Source organism: Schistocerca piceifrons, chromosome 4, assembly GCF_021461385.2.
Source record: "Schistocerca piceifrons isolate TAMUIC-IGC-003096 chromosome 4, iqSchPice1.1, whole genome shotgun sequence".
Classification (NCBI taxonomy): Eukaryota; Metazoa; Arthropoda; class Insecta; order Orthoptera; family Acrididae; genus Schistocerca; species Schistocerca piceifrons.
Window position 1 is genome coordinate 496,094,962 of NC_060141.1, and position 18,982 is coordinate 496,113,943.

The 18,982-nt window shown below is 41.9% G+C and overlaps 1 protein-coding gene across 5 annotated transcripts in view; it reads left to right on the forward strand.

Annotated features, from left to right (window-relative positions):
* Positions 1–467: 467 nt before the first annotated feature.
* The window catches only part of LOC124795103, a 357,029-nt gene continuing 338,514 nt past the window's right edge, over positions 468–18,982 (forward strand). For 4 of the 5 annotated variants that reach the window (XR_007016643.1, XR_007016644.1, XM_047258949.1 and 1 more), the window contains exon 1: positions 468–523. Coding sequence is in view for 3 of the 5 variants with exons in the window: in XM_047258949.1 (XP_047114905.1) it covers positions 508–523 (16 nt within the window). In the remaining 2 variants the exon portion in view is untranslated. Of the gene's footprint in view, positions 787–18,982 lie in introns of all 5 variants that reach the window. The other variant, XM_047258950.1, reaches the window with a different exon arrangement.

Below are 18,982 nucleotides of genomic sequence, written 5' to 3' on the forward strand. Positions count from 1 at the left end.
ACAGCACACACCGGAAACACTCTCAACCTTGCCTCTCAAGGAGGGGCGTTAGTGAGAAAGCCTGGGAATTTTCGGATACCTGCTGGTAGCAGAAATTCCCATTCCTCGTCAACTAATTCACTGATGTTGTTGTCTTAACGCCATGTCGCAATTACGTCATGCCATTTCATGACGCAGGCCAGATACTAAATCCCCTAAATAGTCTAATAACAAAACTATCGTTGAAATCCTTGCGCCCTAATTTAGTGTCAAGTTCACAGAATTTCGTGATATTTATTCACTCATTAATTACCAGGGACTAGAAAATTTGCTAATGGTAACAATAGTTTATTAGCCGCATAGTTATTACGACGGGCGAATAGTTGATTATAAAATGGGCTGCTTTACTTTCGTATACCTTTGATTTCAAAATTGATATGTCAATAAGCAACCAAGGAGGTTAGAATACTTATTTGTAAACAATGATATCTCACGGTCTGAACGTCTTTGTAGACTCACTTGCCGAAAATGGCAGGAATTTTGAGTGAGTAATGTGTGATCTTGTTTGCCGCTTGCGGAAAGTTGAAAGCATTTACCAAGTGGCTACCACATCAGAAGCCGCAGTCGAAGAGTATAGCACAATTTATGGATTCTGCCACACTATGCTTGTTGCTGCCTCCTGTTTTACTTGTTTATTCCAGATCATACGCAGTAGTTCTGGTGCAGTGTTGATTAAATATTTATTTTGCCCTCCTAGTTTCGTACTTGGAAGAGTGTCATTGTTTGCATAGTAAAAAATGAGTGTTGGTAAGTGCCTCAATCCCAAAAAAGCGACTAAGCTTGGTAACCAGTAATGACAATTCATATTCATATTCGTATTGTATTTTACAAAGAAAAACACGAAGTGCCTGTCAGTGTGTATCTGTTGCGTCCTGTGAATATAAAAATCTTGAATACCCAGCAGTTTAACGTTCCTTGTTTCCTCACTAGCTGTAGGAGGTCGTATCCAAAATGTTGCAATATATCGTCACGATTAGATTGTAAACATTTCACCAGTGTTTCTTGTTTTCAATGTACTGAAACCTTTTTATTTGCCTCTCTCCTTCAAAGTGGCATAATTAGCTATTTCTGTTGATTGTAATGTACAATAGAACACTTAGAATTTAATATATTATGCGCCTCAATTCAGTAACCAAACGAAACTTCACTTTTCACACATTTATATTGGTGGCCATATGTTTTGTCACGACATTCGTCATAGTTTGATTTATTTATTGTTCCAACTGTGTCATTCAGTGTTAAATACAGAGATGTAATTTTATTGAAACAATTGCCCTTGTCAATTTGGGTTTCTGATGTTCATAGAATTGAATTAAATTTTCTGCAATGCCAAGGAATTCGTGGAATTGCCTTGGTCCATTTATTGCTATACACTTCAAATCTGGTTTGAAGTGTTGTTTTGATATGAACAACAACCTCTTCTCCCTTGATGAAAAAATAGGTGATGCCTTTAATATTGTCCTTCAAAAGGCATATGTGTCCTCTGCTGTAAGTATCTGGCCTGCGGTTGCTCTTTGTTGACTGACTTTGCCCACTTCACATTTTGTTGTCTCTCCTACACCATCAAATGCATTTTTACCATTGCTATAGGCAAAATAGTGCCATTCGGCCTCTGACGCAATGACTCCATTGTGGTTGCAAATATTTGAAAAATTCTTTTTGTTCTCGTATTGGCTACCACTTTCATCTGAAAAGTATATGAGCTTCTTGACTCTGGGCAACTTTTTTTTATGTAATTTGTTACATACTTTCGAAACATGGATAACCGAAGTGTTGTGCTCCAAGTAGTCGCTTAGAGTGAAAATTGAAGAATTGCAAACTTTATCTTTCTCATTTTTGAAATACAGATCAAATGGATGCACTGTTGCCTGATCATTGACCTAATGATACCCTTGTATTTCTTACCGAACCACAAATGTAAATTTTTCGGCAGGACTATGCATTCAGTTTCATAAAGTTGTGCTATTTTTTCTCTCTCTCTTCTTCAGAACCTTACTTTGGATTTTAGAAACATTGTGGTGACTTCTGAGATTTTCTAAGTTATCAATTAAATATTCAAAGTACTCTTCCTGAGATTTTACCTCTGTTATCATTTGAGCCCTGTTGGCTGTGACCCACTGGTTGAAGGTAACATTGTCAAATATTTCCTCCTCAGGTTCGTTAAACAGTTAAAGAGCGGATTCTTTACCAGCGCATCTACCACACAATCTTATCATGCAGCCATAATTGTTGGTCATGGACCATTAAACCTAGTAACTCTTTGCAGTTAACATAATTGAGTTTTGCACCCGCAAAATACACATACAGAGTGTGTTCCTGAGGAGACAGCCAAAATACACCACTTGGGCGAAGGTCACAAATTTTGACCGTCCAGTTTTGCATTCAGGATGAGCATTTGTGGAAGCTACATTGAGTTCATTTAAATTTAAAAGCACTTGTAATTTCTGCTTTGTCATTTTAACTCCATTTGTAACAACTTTTTTTGTTGTTGTCTGTGCTACCTGGGCACATTCTACTGCTTTCATCATCTTCAAAAAACTGCTGGATCTTTTCAGTTGTTTCTTCACTTATACCTACTCCTTTCTTCTTTCCTAAAACTGGTAGAAGGCCTTGCCCTTCACAAATTTTTGGGTGAGTCTAATCAAGTGATCACAAACGTTGAACTCGTGAACTGTTTTTCCTCTTGATCATGAGTCAGGGCCGGCAAAAGTGGCCAAGCGGTTCTAGGTGCTACAGTGTGGAACCGCATGACCGCTACGGTCGCAGGTTCGAATCCTGCCTCGGGCATGGATGTATGTGATGTCCTTAGATTAGTTAGGTTTAAGTAGTTCTGAGTTCTAGGGGACTGATGATCTCAGAAGTTGCGTCCCATAGTGCTTAGAGCCATTTGAACCATGAGTCAGGGAGCAGACTTAAGATTTGAACTTTTTTCTCTTTAGTTGTCACAGAACAGATTAAGATCAAATATTCAGTGTTGGATGATTCTGGATGTAGGTTTTCTTATTTTTTAAAAATATTGTTGGTATGTGCATTATTCAAGCATGAGTCTTTTCGAATGTTGTGTGAAATTTGTTGCACATTGCTTTCAATAGCTGCTTTTCTTTTTCCGCTACTCAGTTTTCTTATTTTTCGAAGCAAGAGATGCCTCTAAATTAGTACAAGCAAATTCCAGTTTGCTCATTAGGCGTATAAGTGACATTAACAAGGTTACATGATTATGTTTCTGGATTCATGATAAATATTTTTGAGTAGCAATTTGGGTGTAGGGAATTTCCAGGAATCACATTGCGTTTCATGTGGGAAGCTTCTTTTACTCACACTTAACAATGACAAATGTTCGTTTTGTTTCCCTCAAACCATTAATAATTGACTTTTTATGAACAATAGATCAGAGCATTTTTCCCAAAAACATAATTGTGCTTTGAATTATATTTTTTTTTCTCATGATACTCAGAAACTAATGATAGGCCTACAGAAGAACTTACTCATAATTTAAGCAGTTTGTCTATCTTCCTCAATGTTGTTAACATTTTTTAAGTTCTTTGAAACTGAACCATAAACTGTTTTTTTGACACATTTCACTTGCTTTTTGTTCAATAGTGTACTGTTCATCCATTTTATTGCATTCAAATTTATTTATTATTAAATTTTAAAATTATTTTAGTGAATTAAAAGTAAATTGTGACTAAAGCACATAAAGTATTCCTCTCTCTCAATGAAGTAAGTGCATCCACTCTAACAGAGGTTTCTGACGAAACTGACTACAGCAGTGCCACGCTCAGAAAGTGTAGTGGGGGTACACAGATCATGTACTGATTAGTTGCTGACTACTGGGCTCCTGTGCAGACTTGTTACTCTGCCCACTGAGCTCCTGTACACACTATCTTTAGGACTAAACTTGTGCACAAAACTGTAGCCTTCTCAGCAGTAGAGAAAATTCACATGTTTATTATTTTACTTTTATCATTTTAAGATTGTAATAATGTGCTATGTAATTGAGAATAAACCAACATATAAATGGAAATTTTTTTTAAAACATAGAACTAAAGCAAAAGCTCCTATTGTCTAATGTTTTATTATCAAAATAAATAATACTAGCTAAATATAGGGTGATAGTGTTAACTAAATATAAGCTACAACAAAAGTTATTCAAATAAACAGTAAATCATTTAAATAGCAACAACCATAAGATAAATTGTAGCTTAATGTCTTTGTTCGCAGTCATACATCAATGTTGAAATTTTTGCAGTAATAGCTGTACAAAATGTGCAAAAATCATATTTTTATATTCACTCTCACCATAGATAACTAGCCCCAAACTTTGTAAAAAAATAAAGATTTCGAATTTCAAAAATTTATAAAAAATTAAGGAAACTTTTGTCAGTATTATTTTTGTATGTAAGGCTAGTCGTCTATGATAACTAGAGAGAGGGGGGGAAAAAACTCTGATAAATCACTTCTTGGTTGTTAGTTTTTGGTCTAAGAAGTAAATTTTCTAAATTTTCAGTACTGAGCTTTGGATGTCATTTTGACTGGTTATTTTTGAACTTAGGGTATTTTGGGCAATAAACAATGTTATAGAGGAGACTTTTCTGAAAGTAGTAATGTCAGTTGCAATGTTTTATCTTAACCCAGTGCAGAGATATTCAAGTTAACACTAATGTCTCCCAATTGAAAAACTGCGTTGTGCTTACAAATAAAAATGGCCACCATTCAGTAACGATAAAAAGATAAAGTTTTTTAAAAAACTGTTTTGAACTTCTCAGTGATAGGGTAATCACATTTAAAAAATCAAATTTATATTTATTTTTAAACATATAAATTATTATATTCAAATGTAAAATATGAATATAAAAATTAATTTATAATTAAAAATGGTCAAGCAGCAGTCATTGGATTACTTCATGTTCGGTCGAACATCAACGCTGAAATTTTTGCAGTACTTTACTAACATGTAGGTGTACAAAATGGGCAAAAATCAAATTTTTATAGTCAGTCCCACCAGAGATAACTAGCCCCAAACATTACAAAAAATAGAGACTGTGGTCATGTGAGTGTTTTTTGCCTATTTCCAATGAAGGGCTTGTGATCCGAAAGTTCGCTTTCTGACAGCACATTATTGTTCTTTTTGAACTACAGTGAATTATTTATAATAATCTTCATGAGGGAATAAATATACTGTGGAGCAGTACACCAAGTGCCCATCTCCTTAATAGAGATGTCTACAAGATGATTGTGGGTGAGCACCTCATATCATTCTTCCAGCATGTTTTTAGCAACAAAGACTTTCTTTCTTAAAGATGAACTACCTCAGAACATTATTCTGTATGATTTTACTGAATGAAAATATGACAACTTGCTTGTTTGTCTCCCTTCAAGATTTGCAATGATTCTAAGTGCAAATTTGACTTAGTTGTTTTAATATTTCCAAAATGTGCTTTTGTAGTGTCGCGGAATAGTAAAGAGTTGGAAATGTGGAATATTGTCAAAGTTTCGTGGCCTATGCCGAGAGCCAGAGGCAGTAGGTTAGCCGAGAGGTAAGAGGATTGCACATGTATTGGCATGTGTCGTCACGCAGGGGGCAGTGGCCTGGTTACACACAACAGGCGAGAGGGAATTGCTTTGTGCAGGGGTTTATGTTAGACGGAGACTTTCGTAGAGTGTAAGACAGAGGTATAACGTCAGCTGTACTGCATTTCACAACTTCGCACGAGTCTGCCGTAACAACATGTAACTCTGTCACAAGAACACCTAAGGGGCGAGTACGACAGATAAATCAGCAGTATAAGCGGAACGAATCCGTAGGTTGTGGGCGCGAGGACTTATGACACCAAATCTGTAGGCACCCCGGTGGTCCCGGTCGCCTATGGTGGACTGGAAGCTGGGCAGTGACCTCTCCAGTTGACGTGTGGCTGGTGACGCCCGACTGGCCGACCGGCTCGGCGGCGGACAGCAGGCAACTGTGCATAGGAGGCTCTGGGTTGGAGTCCCAGGGCTGTTGGCACGATAGGCGTTCTCGTAGTTCGGAGTGTACTCTATCCCACCCCGTCTTCTTCCCTGCTCCTCCTGGTGGCTCGTCCGCAGTGGACGGGCAGAACGGGCTGCAGTCTCCCAGCGTCGTCGGCTCACCCGGTTGTGACGGCGGATGCACAGGGCCTAGGCCCCGCACGATCTCTACTACGGCTCACTGATGTGGTCAGCATTGGTGGCGAGCGAGTCTGCCGCGATGTCTGCTAATCCTGGGTTGATGATTGACAGCGGCAGCAGAGAGAACCAGAGCTGGTACTGTCCCCTCACGTCTGCTGCTGGATGGGCCGCCCTTACTGCAACATCTCCTTAATAAAGATTAACATGTCGATCACCGAGCTGAGCGCGACGCAGCAACCTAGTACACATCTAACTGCGAGTGCCTTGTTGCTATCAAAGCTGGAGTATTTAAAGGAAGCACGAGTGACGTCCTGACGTCATTCTTGTTTGTAACGAACGCATTCGTTCCACTTATATTGCTGATTTATCTGTCGTACTCGCCTCTTAGGTGTTCTTGTGACAGAGTTACGTGTTGTTACGGCAGACTTACGCGAAGTTGTGAAATGCAGTACAGCTGACGCTATACCTCTGTCTTACACTCTCCGAAAGTCTCTGTCTAACACAAACCCGCCTGCTAAGCAATTCTCTCTTGCCTGTTGTGTGTAACCAGGCCACTGTCCCCTGCATGACGACACATTCCAATACATGTGCAATCGTCTTACCTCTTGGTTAACCTACTGCCTCTGGCTCTCGGCATAGGTCACGAAACTTTGACAATATTCCACATTTCCAACTCTTTACTATTTCGTGACACTACACTTTTTCCAGTTTAAATTATCATCAATATGGATCCTTTCAAATTTGACTGTTTCCTCCCTATTTACTGTTTTCTCACTATGTGTTACACTCATCATTGGTGTAGTACCTTAAGATGTGCAGAACTGAATATTTGTGCCTTTTTAAAACTGTGAGTGAGATTGTTCACAGAAAGCCAGACAACGACACTTTCAAGAACATTGTTTGCCGTTTTTTTTTTCTGTGGCTGTATGTGGGATTCCTTGGACTGATTACAACACTAATCCACAAAAAGAACAAATTCTGGTTGTTGTATATTAGACTGAAGTTTGTTTACATATTTGAGTAACAATGGTGGGCCTAAGATTGAGCCTTGGGGAATGCCATACATAATTTCTCCCAGTCAGATAAATGTCCCCTAAGACATTGGTTCAATTACTAAGTATATATTTCTGCATTTTTTTGGTTTGATATGAGATCCATTGATTGGCTGTACCACTCAACCATAAAAACTTGATTTATCTGGGAGAATATTGTTAGATAGATCCCAGAAACGGCAAATTTGGCACTGTTTTGTTATTTAAGACTTCTGAAATTATGTGAATGAATGTGTAAATGGCATTCTCAGTTGAGCAACTCTTCTGAAATCCAAGCTGTGATTTACTGAGACATTATTGTTGCTCAAGTAAGATAATATTGTAGAATGCATCACCCATTGAAAAATTTTGCAAAATGATATCTGTAGTGAAACAGGTCAGTAATTATTGACATCTCTCTTATCACCCTTCTTATAGAGGACCTTATCTGTACTATATTTCAATCTCTGGAAAAATGCCTTGAGCTAGTAATGTATTAGATATCTCAGATAAGACAGTACTTATTATATTGGGAACAAATCTTAAGTATTCTGCTGGAAACACTATCAAATCCAGATGAGCTTTTATTTTCAAGACAATATATAATTATTTTTATTTCAGAGAGAGAAGTTGGTGTTGCCTTCACGTGACTGAACTGTGTGAGAGTTGCTTTCTCGACATATTGCTGTGATTTTTTCTATTGATCTGTTTGTTGCTGTATTGTCTACTGTATTTAAGAAATTATTACTAAACCTATTTACTACCTGTGACTCATCATTCATAGCTCATAAATTTAATTAAATAGTGATGGTATCCTGTTCTGTGGTTGGTTTTCCTGCCCCTCGTTTCACTACTTTCCCCTGTACCCTTAAGTCTGTCCGAATTGCTGGTTTCTGACATAATATAGATGTTCCGTGATTTGTAATAACTTCTCTTAGTAATTTTGAGTACTTTTGTGGTGTGTAAGTACAGCAGCACTTCTACAGGGTGTTTCAAAAATGACCGGTATATTTGAAACGGCAATAAAAACTAAACGAGCAGCGATAGAAATACACCATTTGTTGCAATATGCTTGGGACAACAGTACATTTTCAGGCAGACAAACTTTCGAAATTACAGTAGTTACAATTTTCAACAACAGATGGCACTGCGGTCTGGGAAACTCTATAGTACGATATTTTCCACATATCCACCATGCGTAGCAATAATATGGCGTAGTCTCTGAATGAAATTACCCGAAACCTTTGACAACGTGTCTGGCGGAATGGCTTCACATGCAGATGAGATGTACTGCTTCAGCTGTTCAATTGTTTCTGGATTCTGGCGGTACACCTGGTCTTTCAAGTGTCCCCACAGAAAGAAGTCACAGGGGTTCATGTCTGGCGAATAGGGAGGCCAATCCACGCCGCCTCCTGTGTGTTTCAGATAGCCCAAAGCAACCACACGATCATCGAAATATTCATTCAGGAAATTAAAGACGTCGGCCGTGCAATGTGGCCGGGCACCATCTTGCATAAATCACGAGGTGTTCGCAGTGTCGTCTAAGGCAGTTTGTACCGCCACAAATTCACGAAGAATGTCCAGATAGCGTGATGCAGTAATCGTTTCGGATCTGAAAAATGAGCCAATGATTCCTTTGCAAGAAATGGCGGCCCAGACCAGTACTTTTTGAGGATGCAGGGACGATGGGACTGCAACATGGGGCTTTTCGGTTCCCCATATGCGCCAGTTCTGTTTATTGACGAAGCCGTCCAGGTAAAAATAAGCTTCGTCAGTAAACCAAATGCTGCCCACATGCATATCGCCGTCATCAATCCTGTGCACTTTATCGTTAGCGAATGTCTCTTGTGCAGCAATGGTAGCGGCGCTGAGGGGTTGCCGCGTTTGAATTTTGTATGGATAGAGGTGTAAACTCTGGCGCATGAGATGATACGTGGACGTTGGCGTCATTTGGACCGCAGCTGCAACACGGCGAACGGAAACCCGAGGCCGCTGTTGGATCACCTGCTGCACTAGCTGCGCGTTGCCCTCTGTGGTTGCCGTACGCGGTCGCCCTACCTTTCCAGCACGTTCATCCGTCACGTTCCCAGTCCGTTGAAATTTTTCAAACAGATCCTTTATTGTATCGCTTTTCGGTCCTTTGGTTACATTAAACCTCCGTTGAAATCTTCGTCTTGTTGCAACAACACTGTGTTCTAGGCGGTGGAATTCCAACACCAGAAAAATCCTCTGTTCTAAGGAATAAACCATGTTGTCTACAGCACACTTGCACGTTGTGAACAGCACACGCTTACAGCAGAAAGATGACGTACAGAATGGCGCACCCACAGACTGCGTTGTCTTCTATATCTTTCAGATCACTTGCAGCGCCATCTGTTGTTGAAAATTGTAACTACTGTAATTTCGAAAGTTTGTCTGCCTGAAAATGTACTGTTGTCCCAAGCATATTGCAACAAACAGTGTATTTCTATTGCTGCTCGTTTAGTTTTTATTGCCGTTTCAAATATACCAGTCATTTTTGAAACACCCTGTATTTGTTCTTGTTTGTTTTCTTATGTTCACAGTTTATATGTTACATTCTGTCCACTCATAAACATCCTTGAAACTTTCATTTTTTTTCTCTGATAGGAGTCCTCATGTTTTATCAGTGACTATGATTTTGCTGTCATCAGCAAAGATAACTTTTCCTGTGTGTCATATACTGTCTGGAAAGTCATTGGTATATATTAAGAACAGAAATGGAGCCAACACACTACAATTTGGGACACACATGTTTGTCGGAAAATTGTTTTACTAAAATTATATTGCCACCAGACGTTGAACTATCTCTGTCTTTTGCACTCTGTTTCCCAGATAGGCCATGAGAGTGTAACCACCTGTTTAGCACTCGTCTTACACTTATTGTTTTTGGCTTGTTTAGTGCTATTTTATGGTCAATGGTGTCAAAAGCCTTGGAAAAGTCTAAGAAAAAGACTATACCACAGTCAGCCAAAACAGCGTCAAGAACCACAGTTGTGAATTCCATAATGACCGATTTTGTACTTCTCCCACTTCTGAAACCAAACTGTACTTCATTAAAAATGTTGTATTCATTCATGTAACTCATTAGGCTATCATTCATGGTTGATTCAGTTATTTATGAGAACACAGACAGTAGTGAAACTGGCTTGTACTTCCCCCCCCCCCCCAGGGGGTCAACAGCTCTTTTGTGGGTATGTGCGCGGCAAGCAAAGGACCCCGAGCTAGTGCGGCTCTCTTTCCTTTCTGGGCTGCATACCTTCCTTTTCCACATCCTTCCCCATCGCCCATCCTCTCTGCCCCCCCACCCTCCCCCCGCCTCTTCCCTTCCCCTTCTCCCTCTTTGGGAGTATGTTTCGTGCCTACATCTGGAGGCGGACACTTGTAACTGTAAGACATAGTCTCTCGTCTTTGCTCTCTATGCTGGAAAGTCTCTGTCCTCCCTTTGTCGTTATCTTTTCCTTGCTTCTTCTCTTTACACTCTTCTCTGCTGCGGCATTTGAGACCTCTCTTCTTTCCTTTTCTTTGTGCCTCCCTTTCTCTTTCTTTCCTCCCTGTGCGTGTCTGAAGGCCGACACATGCGTTCCCAAGTGTAGCCAGTGACGGGGTAATGGGTGATTCCCCACCCCGGGTTGACAGGACACATACGTACCCCCTGGTAACGACCAGGCCCAGGGAGATGTGATTACCTGAGCTGGTACCTTCCAAACGTGCCGATTGGTCCCTCCGTCTGTTTCTCAGGAGGTGTGAACAATCACCTAAGGTGGGAGTGCCCTTAGAGAGGGCCCCCACGAGGAAGGAGCATGTCATCGAAGACGCCAGTAATCATGGGGGATACTTTTGCAATGGTTTCCTCTACGTCTACAATTTCTGCTCACAAGCGAAAGTTAGAGGAGTCTCAGCCAAGGAAAATTCTTCCATCAGTGCCACAGTTCCTTGTTGTTTCTCTGTTGGACGAAGGTCAAGACTTCTCCACAATCAACCCTTTCATTATTCAGAAAGATTTCAATGCTATTGCGGGTCCTGTAAAGTCTTGCTCCCGATTACGAAATGGCACCTTGTTGTTAGAAACAGTCAGTGCCCTCCAGGTACAAAAATTGCTGCAAACTGCACTACTACACACCTTCCCTGTCCGAATGAAAGCGCATTGCACTTTAAATTCATCACATGGGGTGATTTATACACGCTCACTTGATGGAGTGTCCAACAAGGACATTCAAAACTACCTGTCTGACCAGGGTGTAACGGCTGTACATCAAGTCATACAAAGAGCTGACAAGGACTTGGTACCAACCTGTACTATCTTCTTGACATTTGACAGAGTTCACCTTCCATTGAACATTAAAGCGGACTATGAGATAATTTCGGTTCGCCATTACATCCCCAACGCTATGCGTTGCTATCAGTGTCAATGCCTTAATCATACCAGCCAGTCTTGTTCCAATCCGGACAAATGCGTTACATGTGGCAAGCATGCTCAAAAAATGGTTCAAATGGCTCTGAGCACTATGGGACTTAACATCTATGGTCATCAGTCCCCCAGAACTTAGAACCACTTAAACCTAACTAACCTAAGGACAGCACACAACACCCAGCCATCACGAGGCAGAGAAAATCCCTGACCCCGCCGGGAATCGAACCCGGGCGTGGGAAGCGAGAACGCTACCGCACTACCACGAGATGGGAGCGGCAAGCATGCCCTTGAGGGTGCTTGTCCAACTCCATCCCCTCATTGCATCAAGTGTAAGGGCGGCCACGCTGCTTCCTCTAGAGATTGCCCCATTTTCAGAGATGAACGACTTCTTCAGGAAATCCGAGTGAAGGAAAAGGTGTCTACATTTGCTGCTCGTAAGTTATTTGTGAGTCAAAAGCCCACTGTGCCCCCAGCAGGTAAATAGAGCACTGTTCTTGCATCTCCTCGGCCTACTAAGGAGGCAGCCACGCAGGCTTGTGATCTCACCTTTAGTGCCGCGGTAGTCAGGTCGGCCAACACAAAGATCGCCCGTTCGACCTCCCCACTATCACTCTACAGCTCACTCATTATCAGCTCCTGCTAAATCATGAGCTCCAAAATCAGACACCTGGACTTCCAAAAAAGAACCTACTCGCGAAGATTTTTTACATACCCCGACTTCACAACCATAGAGTCCTCCCTCAGCTCACTGCCCTGTTTCCAAGAAGGTTCATAAGAAACAAAGTTCCTCTCCTTCTCCGCCATGGAATGTCTCATCTATAGTGCCATCCGGTGGTAACCGCTCCTCGATCGTCTTCCTTGTTGCCAAGGCGCACTGCTGGTGGCCGATCAACAACCGGCTGATCACTGGCGGCAGGAGCTGCCCCCGAACAACCTATGGATCAGTATTTTCTGCCTTTGGCTGAATGCTGTTCCATGCTGTCAGCCGCCGGCTCTCAGCAGTTATTGAATTGACAGCAACCATGGTAAGATTTTTCCCTTTTCTGTCCACCCTATGTCAATTTTCATGTGGAATATCTGTGTCATTCGGGCCAATCGTGATGAATTGTCGATTCTCTTACGATTCTACTCCCCGGTCATCTTCTGTCTTCAGGAAACAAAGTTGCGTCCCCACGATTGCTTTGTTTTCCCTCATATCCAACCAGTGCAATTTGATCTCCCTCTGTTGATGGCACTATGGCACACTGGGGACTTGCGATTCTTCTCCATGCTACCATCCATTATCACCAAATCCCCTTATACAGTTCCTTCCAAGCTGTCGCTGTCCATCTTTCCCTTACTGGATACACCTTCTCTCTTTGTACCATATAGATTCCATCGTCCACACCAATGGCAAGAGCTGATCTCCTTCATCTCCTTGGTCAGCTTCAACTCCCCTATTCGCTGGTTGGGGACTGGGGACTTAAATGCCCACCACGCCACCCACTTTGGGGATCTCCGCATCCTTATCCACGAGGCTCTCTATTGATTGACCTCTTCCCCCCCCAAGTGGAACTTGTTTGCCTCAACACTGGGGAACCTACATTTTATCCTAATTAGATGCGGCAAGTAAACTGAGAACTTTTTATGCAAGGACTCTGTCACGAAAGACTTCGTAGTCATACATTTTTGTCTGCCTCGATGACAAATTTCTCTCATTTGGACCTTTCAGTCGGTACTGTTCAGCTAGCTTGACACTTTGAATGGTTTGCTCTTGCTGATGCACACTCGAGCGACCATTTTACATGTGTCCTTCGAGTGCTGTCACAACTGCCATTAACGCACCCGAGACGCTGGAAGTTTGCCCATGCCGACTGGACATTTTTCTCCTCTCTAGTGACATTTGATGACGGTCACTTTCCTAGTGTCGACGATCAGGTCACTCATGTTACAGAAGTTATTCTTACAACTGCAGACTGTTCAATACCTCAGACCTATGATTTGCACAGCACTCCCCAGTTCCTTGGTGGAACGAGGCATGCCATGACGCAATACGCGAGCGGAGACATGCTCTTCACATTTTCCGCCACCATCCTATTTTGGCCAACTGTATCCACTATAAGCAGTTACGTGCGCGATGCCGTCGCGTCATCCGCAATAGCAAGAAGGCAAGCTGGGACTTCTTTACTATCTCCTTTAACACCTTCACCCCCTCCTCAGTAGTTTGGAGCCGAATTCGATGGTTATCTGGCGCGTCTAGTTTCTCCTCGATCGCTGTCACACAAGATACCTTAGTGGGCCCAGCTGCAATTTCTAACTCATTGGGTCAACACTTTGCTGAGATTTCGAGCTCTTCAAATTACCCGCCAGCCTTTCTCCCGAAAAAACGTGCAACGCAGATGCGACGTCTTGCTTTCTCCTCTCAAAACAGCGAAAGCTATAATACTGTTTTCTCCATGCAGGAAACTCCAACACGCACTCTCTTCTTCTCGCTCTTCCGCCCCAGGACCGGATGGTGTCCATGTCTAAATGTTGCTACATTTATCATACCATAGTATGCTTTACCTCCTTCGCCTTTATAATCGAATTTGGACCGACAGTACCTTTCCCAGAAGATGGCGGGAAGCTATCGTTCCTGTTCCAAAACCTGGAAAGGACAAACATCTCCCCTCTAGGTATCACCCCATATCTCTCAGGAGAAGTGTATGTTAGATTTTGGAGCGTATGTTGAACTGCCGTTTAGCCTGGTGGCTGGAGTCCCGAAGCCTTTTAACACCTGCCCAATGCGGTTGAAAGCATCGTTCTGCAGTTGACCATCTTGTTGCTCTCTCCAGTTACATCATGAACAATTTTCTCAGGAAACGCCAAACGGTAGCAATATTTTTTGATCTGGAGTGAGCATACGATACCTGTTGGAAGACAGGCATCCTCCTCACACTGTTCTCTTGGGGCTTTTGAGGTCAGCTACACCTTTTTATTTGTGAATTTATGGCAGAGCGCACATTTAAAGTGTGGGTGAACACTACTCTCTCCCGTACTTTCTCCCAAGAAAACAGGGTGCCCCAGGGCTCTGTGCTAAGTGTTGTACTGTTTGCCATCGCCATAAAACCAATTATAGACTGTCTCCTTCCTGATGTCTCTGGCTCCCTCTTTTTTGACGATTTTGCGATCTACTACAGCTCTCAACAGACCAGCATTCTTGAACGATGTCTTCAAGGATGTCTCTATCGCCTCTGCTCTTGGAGCATAGAAACAGGCTTCCGCTTTCCTTCCAGTAAGACAGTCTGTGTAAATTTTTGGCATCGTACGGAGTTTCTTCCGCCTTCCCTACATCTAGGCCCTGTCGACCTTCCATTCGCAGATGTCGCTAAATTCTTGGGACTTATGTTTGACAGAAAACTGTGCCAGTCCTCCCACATTTCCTATCTTTCGGCTCGTTGCCTGCGATCTGTCAACAACCTCCATGTTCCAGATGGTACCTCCTGGGGAGCGGACTGAGTGGTCCTTCTCCACTTATATCGCACCTTAGTGTGCTCAAAATTGGATTGTGGAAGCATAGTTTACTCCTTTGCTTGGCCGTCTATTCTTCGGCATCTCGACTCAGTCTACCACCGTGGAGATTGCGTTTAGCATCTGGAGCATTTTACACCAGCCCTGTGGAAAGCCTTCATGCTGAGACTGCTGAATCTCCGCTGTCCAATCAGCGAGCTGTCCTTCTGAGATTACGCTAGCCATTTGTCTTCCATGCCTGCTCATCCGGCCCATGATCTTTTTTCGACGCCTCCTAGGATTTAGGGCATGCAGACTGCCCTTCCTCTCTACCACCGCCGGGAGTCTGCTTCCGTCTACTGCTATGTTCTCTTTCCTTCCACTTTCTTAAAACGCTCTTGACAACTGGGGGTACAGCACCACCTTGGCTTCGGTCCCGGACCTGCCTGCTCCGTGACCTTTGTCAGCTTCCCAAGGATTATACCCTTTCTCATGTTTATCATCAGGCATTTGTTGCTCTATGCGCACAAATGGAGGATGCCACCTTTATTTACACTGACGGGTCAAAAACCTCATTTGTTGTTGGGAGTGCTTGTATTGTTGGCAACACTCGTAATAGATTTCGGCTTCCCGACCAGTGTTTGGTTTTTACTGCGGAGCTTTACGCCGTTCTCCAGGCTCTCCAATACATCCGTCGCCATAAGCGGACACAGTATATTATACCCTCAGATTCGCTTAGCTCTCTCCTCAGCCTCCAAGCTCTTTATCCTGTCCACCCTCTGGTCTACCGGATTCAGGACTGCCTCCACTTGCTCCACTTGGGGGGCATCTCTGTGGCATTCCTCTGGATCCCAGGACACGTTGGTATCCATGGAAACGAGGCAGCCGATATAGCCTCCAAGGCTCCTCAGCCTGCAGTTTGCAGGGTTCCCTTTGCTGATCTACAGAGTGTTTTATTTCGTCGTGTTGCTCTTTTATGGCAAGCACATTGGTCTACACTTCCCGATAATAAATTGTGGGACATGAAACCTCTTCCCTGTGCTTGGACCTCTTCCTCCCGAACTTGTCGTCATGAGGAGGTAATTTTAACTAGACTCTGGATAGGGCATTGCCTTTTTAGCCATCGACATCTTTTAAGTGGCGATCCTCCCCCACTTTGTCCCTACTGCTCTCAACTGGTGGATGGTGAGATACCTTTTACTTCAGTGCCCCTATTTTACTCTGCTACCTGCCCATATATATATATATATATATATATACACACACACACACACACACACACACACACACACACACACACTCTCTCTCTCTCTCTCTCTCTCTCTCTCTCTCTCTCTTCCCTAAGTCACAGAATGGGCGCTTATGACTGTAGCAGTTTTGTGCCCTAAAAACATAACAAAAAAAAAAGCTTGTACTTTACAGTTTATATTAGATTAGATGTACATTTCATTCCAATGGCTTCGTAGTGAGGAGATCATCCAGGATGTAGAACATGTCAGAAAAACAAGAATACGTAAGTATTTACAAAGAAAAAGAAACATGCTAATGTGCCTTCTGCAGATCCCAGGTGAAATGGTCTTCATGGGTGTGGAATAAGTACAAAACAATCGTAAACATATTTCTATTTGAAAGGCAGTAAATAACTTGTCACAAAAGATGTAAATGTTCAGTACACTGAGGTGCATGTAATAATTATTCTGAGGCCATTGTAGTCATGCATCATCAAGTAAAAAAATTACCTCACATATTTACACTGAATTTGCCCAGAAGTAAGATTGGACTAATACATAAGTTAATGTTATTAGCAACATATACACATCAGTTGGTTCTATTAACAAATTCATCAATGAATTATGTGTAGACCACCAACAAATCCTATAGCAGGGTTGCCCCCCCCCCCCCCCCCCCCCTCCGTTCTCAGCTGATGTGAGGCAGGGGGCATGAGGAGTGGTTTGTTTGGATCCGATTCTCAGTACTTGTCGACGCAGTGGCCGGAGACAAGGGTCATGTGTGTATGAGTTGTGTCTGAGTGACTGTGTGAACGTGTGCATGCTCTTGTTTTCTGACAAAGGCTATGGCCGAAAATTTAGTTGTGAGAGTGTGATTCTCTTTTCTATGTGCCTGTCTGTGGCTCAGCGATTATCTTTACAGTGAGTTGCTACCTATCCTCATTGGTATTGATTCTCAGAGTATTTGCGAGAGTTATCTGTTGTGTGGGTGATCACTGCGATCTCATTTCATCAACGTGGCATTTGTGGCACATGAATAGCTGACTACGTGAGGGGGCTTCCGTGATGGATCTCTAACAGATAGGGCCTGCCAATCTGAAGCGCGTAGTTTCCAACTAATGTGTGGGCCCTGTCTTACCTATGTGCCCGCAGGCTGGGTCTGTCTGTGTTTGGCGTAATGTGGTGGATTTTCATGGTTTATCCATGGACACAGGAGTGTGGTGCTTCGCGGCAGGCCAGAACCCATTGACAATGGAATTCAGGAATTGTGACTGTCTCACCCCAAGTTCATTGTACACTGCGGCATTTTATAGGCATTTTATTTATTCTAGCACATTTTGGCACTTCGAAAGTAGTTTATATATTAGAAAGTATGGACAATAAGAAGAAGAAAATTGTGGCAGTTGCTGCAGTTTGTATGCTATGTACTCATGTATTTCATGAAAGAAAAATCACACAATACCAGTAGAATAATAATAGAGTGGGTTTACACAACTCTTCCCCACCTTATACATTTCTTTCAAGAGGCCTACTTTTTTCTGAAGTTATTTCTTAAAGCAGTGAAGGCATTTTAAATCTGTCTTGCGACTCCAACAAAACGCGTATTTTTTACACCAAATGTGTGTTGCTTTATTGAAATAAAATAACATCAGTGGTCTTAATGAAACATATATACCATTTGGCTTGCTTTCTCCATCTAAAAACAGTTTATTACAAAATTACTTAATATTTTTGCTCACATGTTTAGAAATACGGAAGTCCTTACATTTTTTTGTCAACTTACACTTGAGATCTCAAAATTTGTTAGGCAAAAATACTAAAACTTGTCTGGAAATCAGGGAAATATCAGGGAATTTCACTTGGGGAAAGTTGTAGCAACCCTGTATAAACTCCTCTTAAAATGAACTTCATTAGTAGCTAAACTTTTTATTACTGCTGGCAAGTCATTGAACCCATGTACCCTGAATAATGGACACCTTTCTGGATGAAAGTGACTATATCTATGTGAAGATTGTTCTTGTTTCTAGTATGGATCATATGAACTTCATGTTTGTTTTGAGAAATAAATATATTTTTAATGACAAGTTTCACTATGGAATAAATATATTTGGAAGCAGTAATTGGTATCTAGTTTCCTAACAGGTGTCTGTAGGATGTTCTTGATATCACACCACAATAATTCTTATTATACATATTTGGACCTGAAAAGCTTTAGCTTGGCTTGATGAGTTACCCCAAAAAATAATCCTGTATGACATTGTGAATGAAAGTGAGCACAGTATGCTGGATTTTTTTTATTTTCATATTGTCTATGTCTGACAACATTTGCATTGCAAATAAGTTTGGTTAGGTGCTTCAGTAGTTCTGTGATTTGCTCCTCTCATTTGAATTTATTATCAAGCTGCAATCCCAATAATTTAACATTGTCAATGTACCCAAGAAAAGGTAAGGAACCTTGTGAGACATCTTCTGTAGCTAAGTTTCCAGCTGGATGATGCCTGATAGCTTAGTATCTTTCTGTATGACACCCTTTGTTTCCCATCAGAGGTATAGAATATCAACCATTTTTAAGGATTTCCTGTTGCTGTGTAATATTCTAACTTACTTAAAAGGAGACAGACCACAAAATATACCAG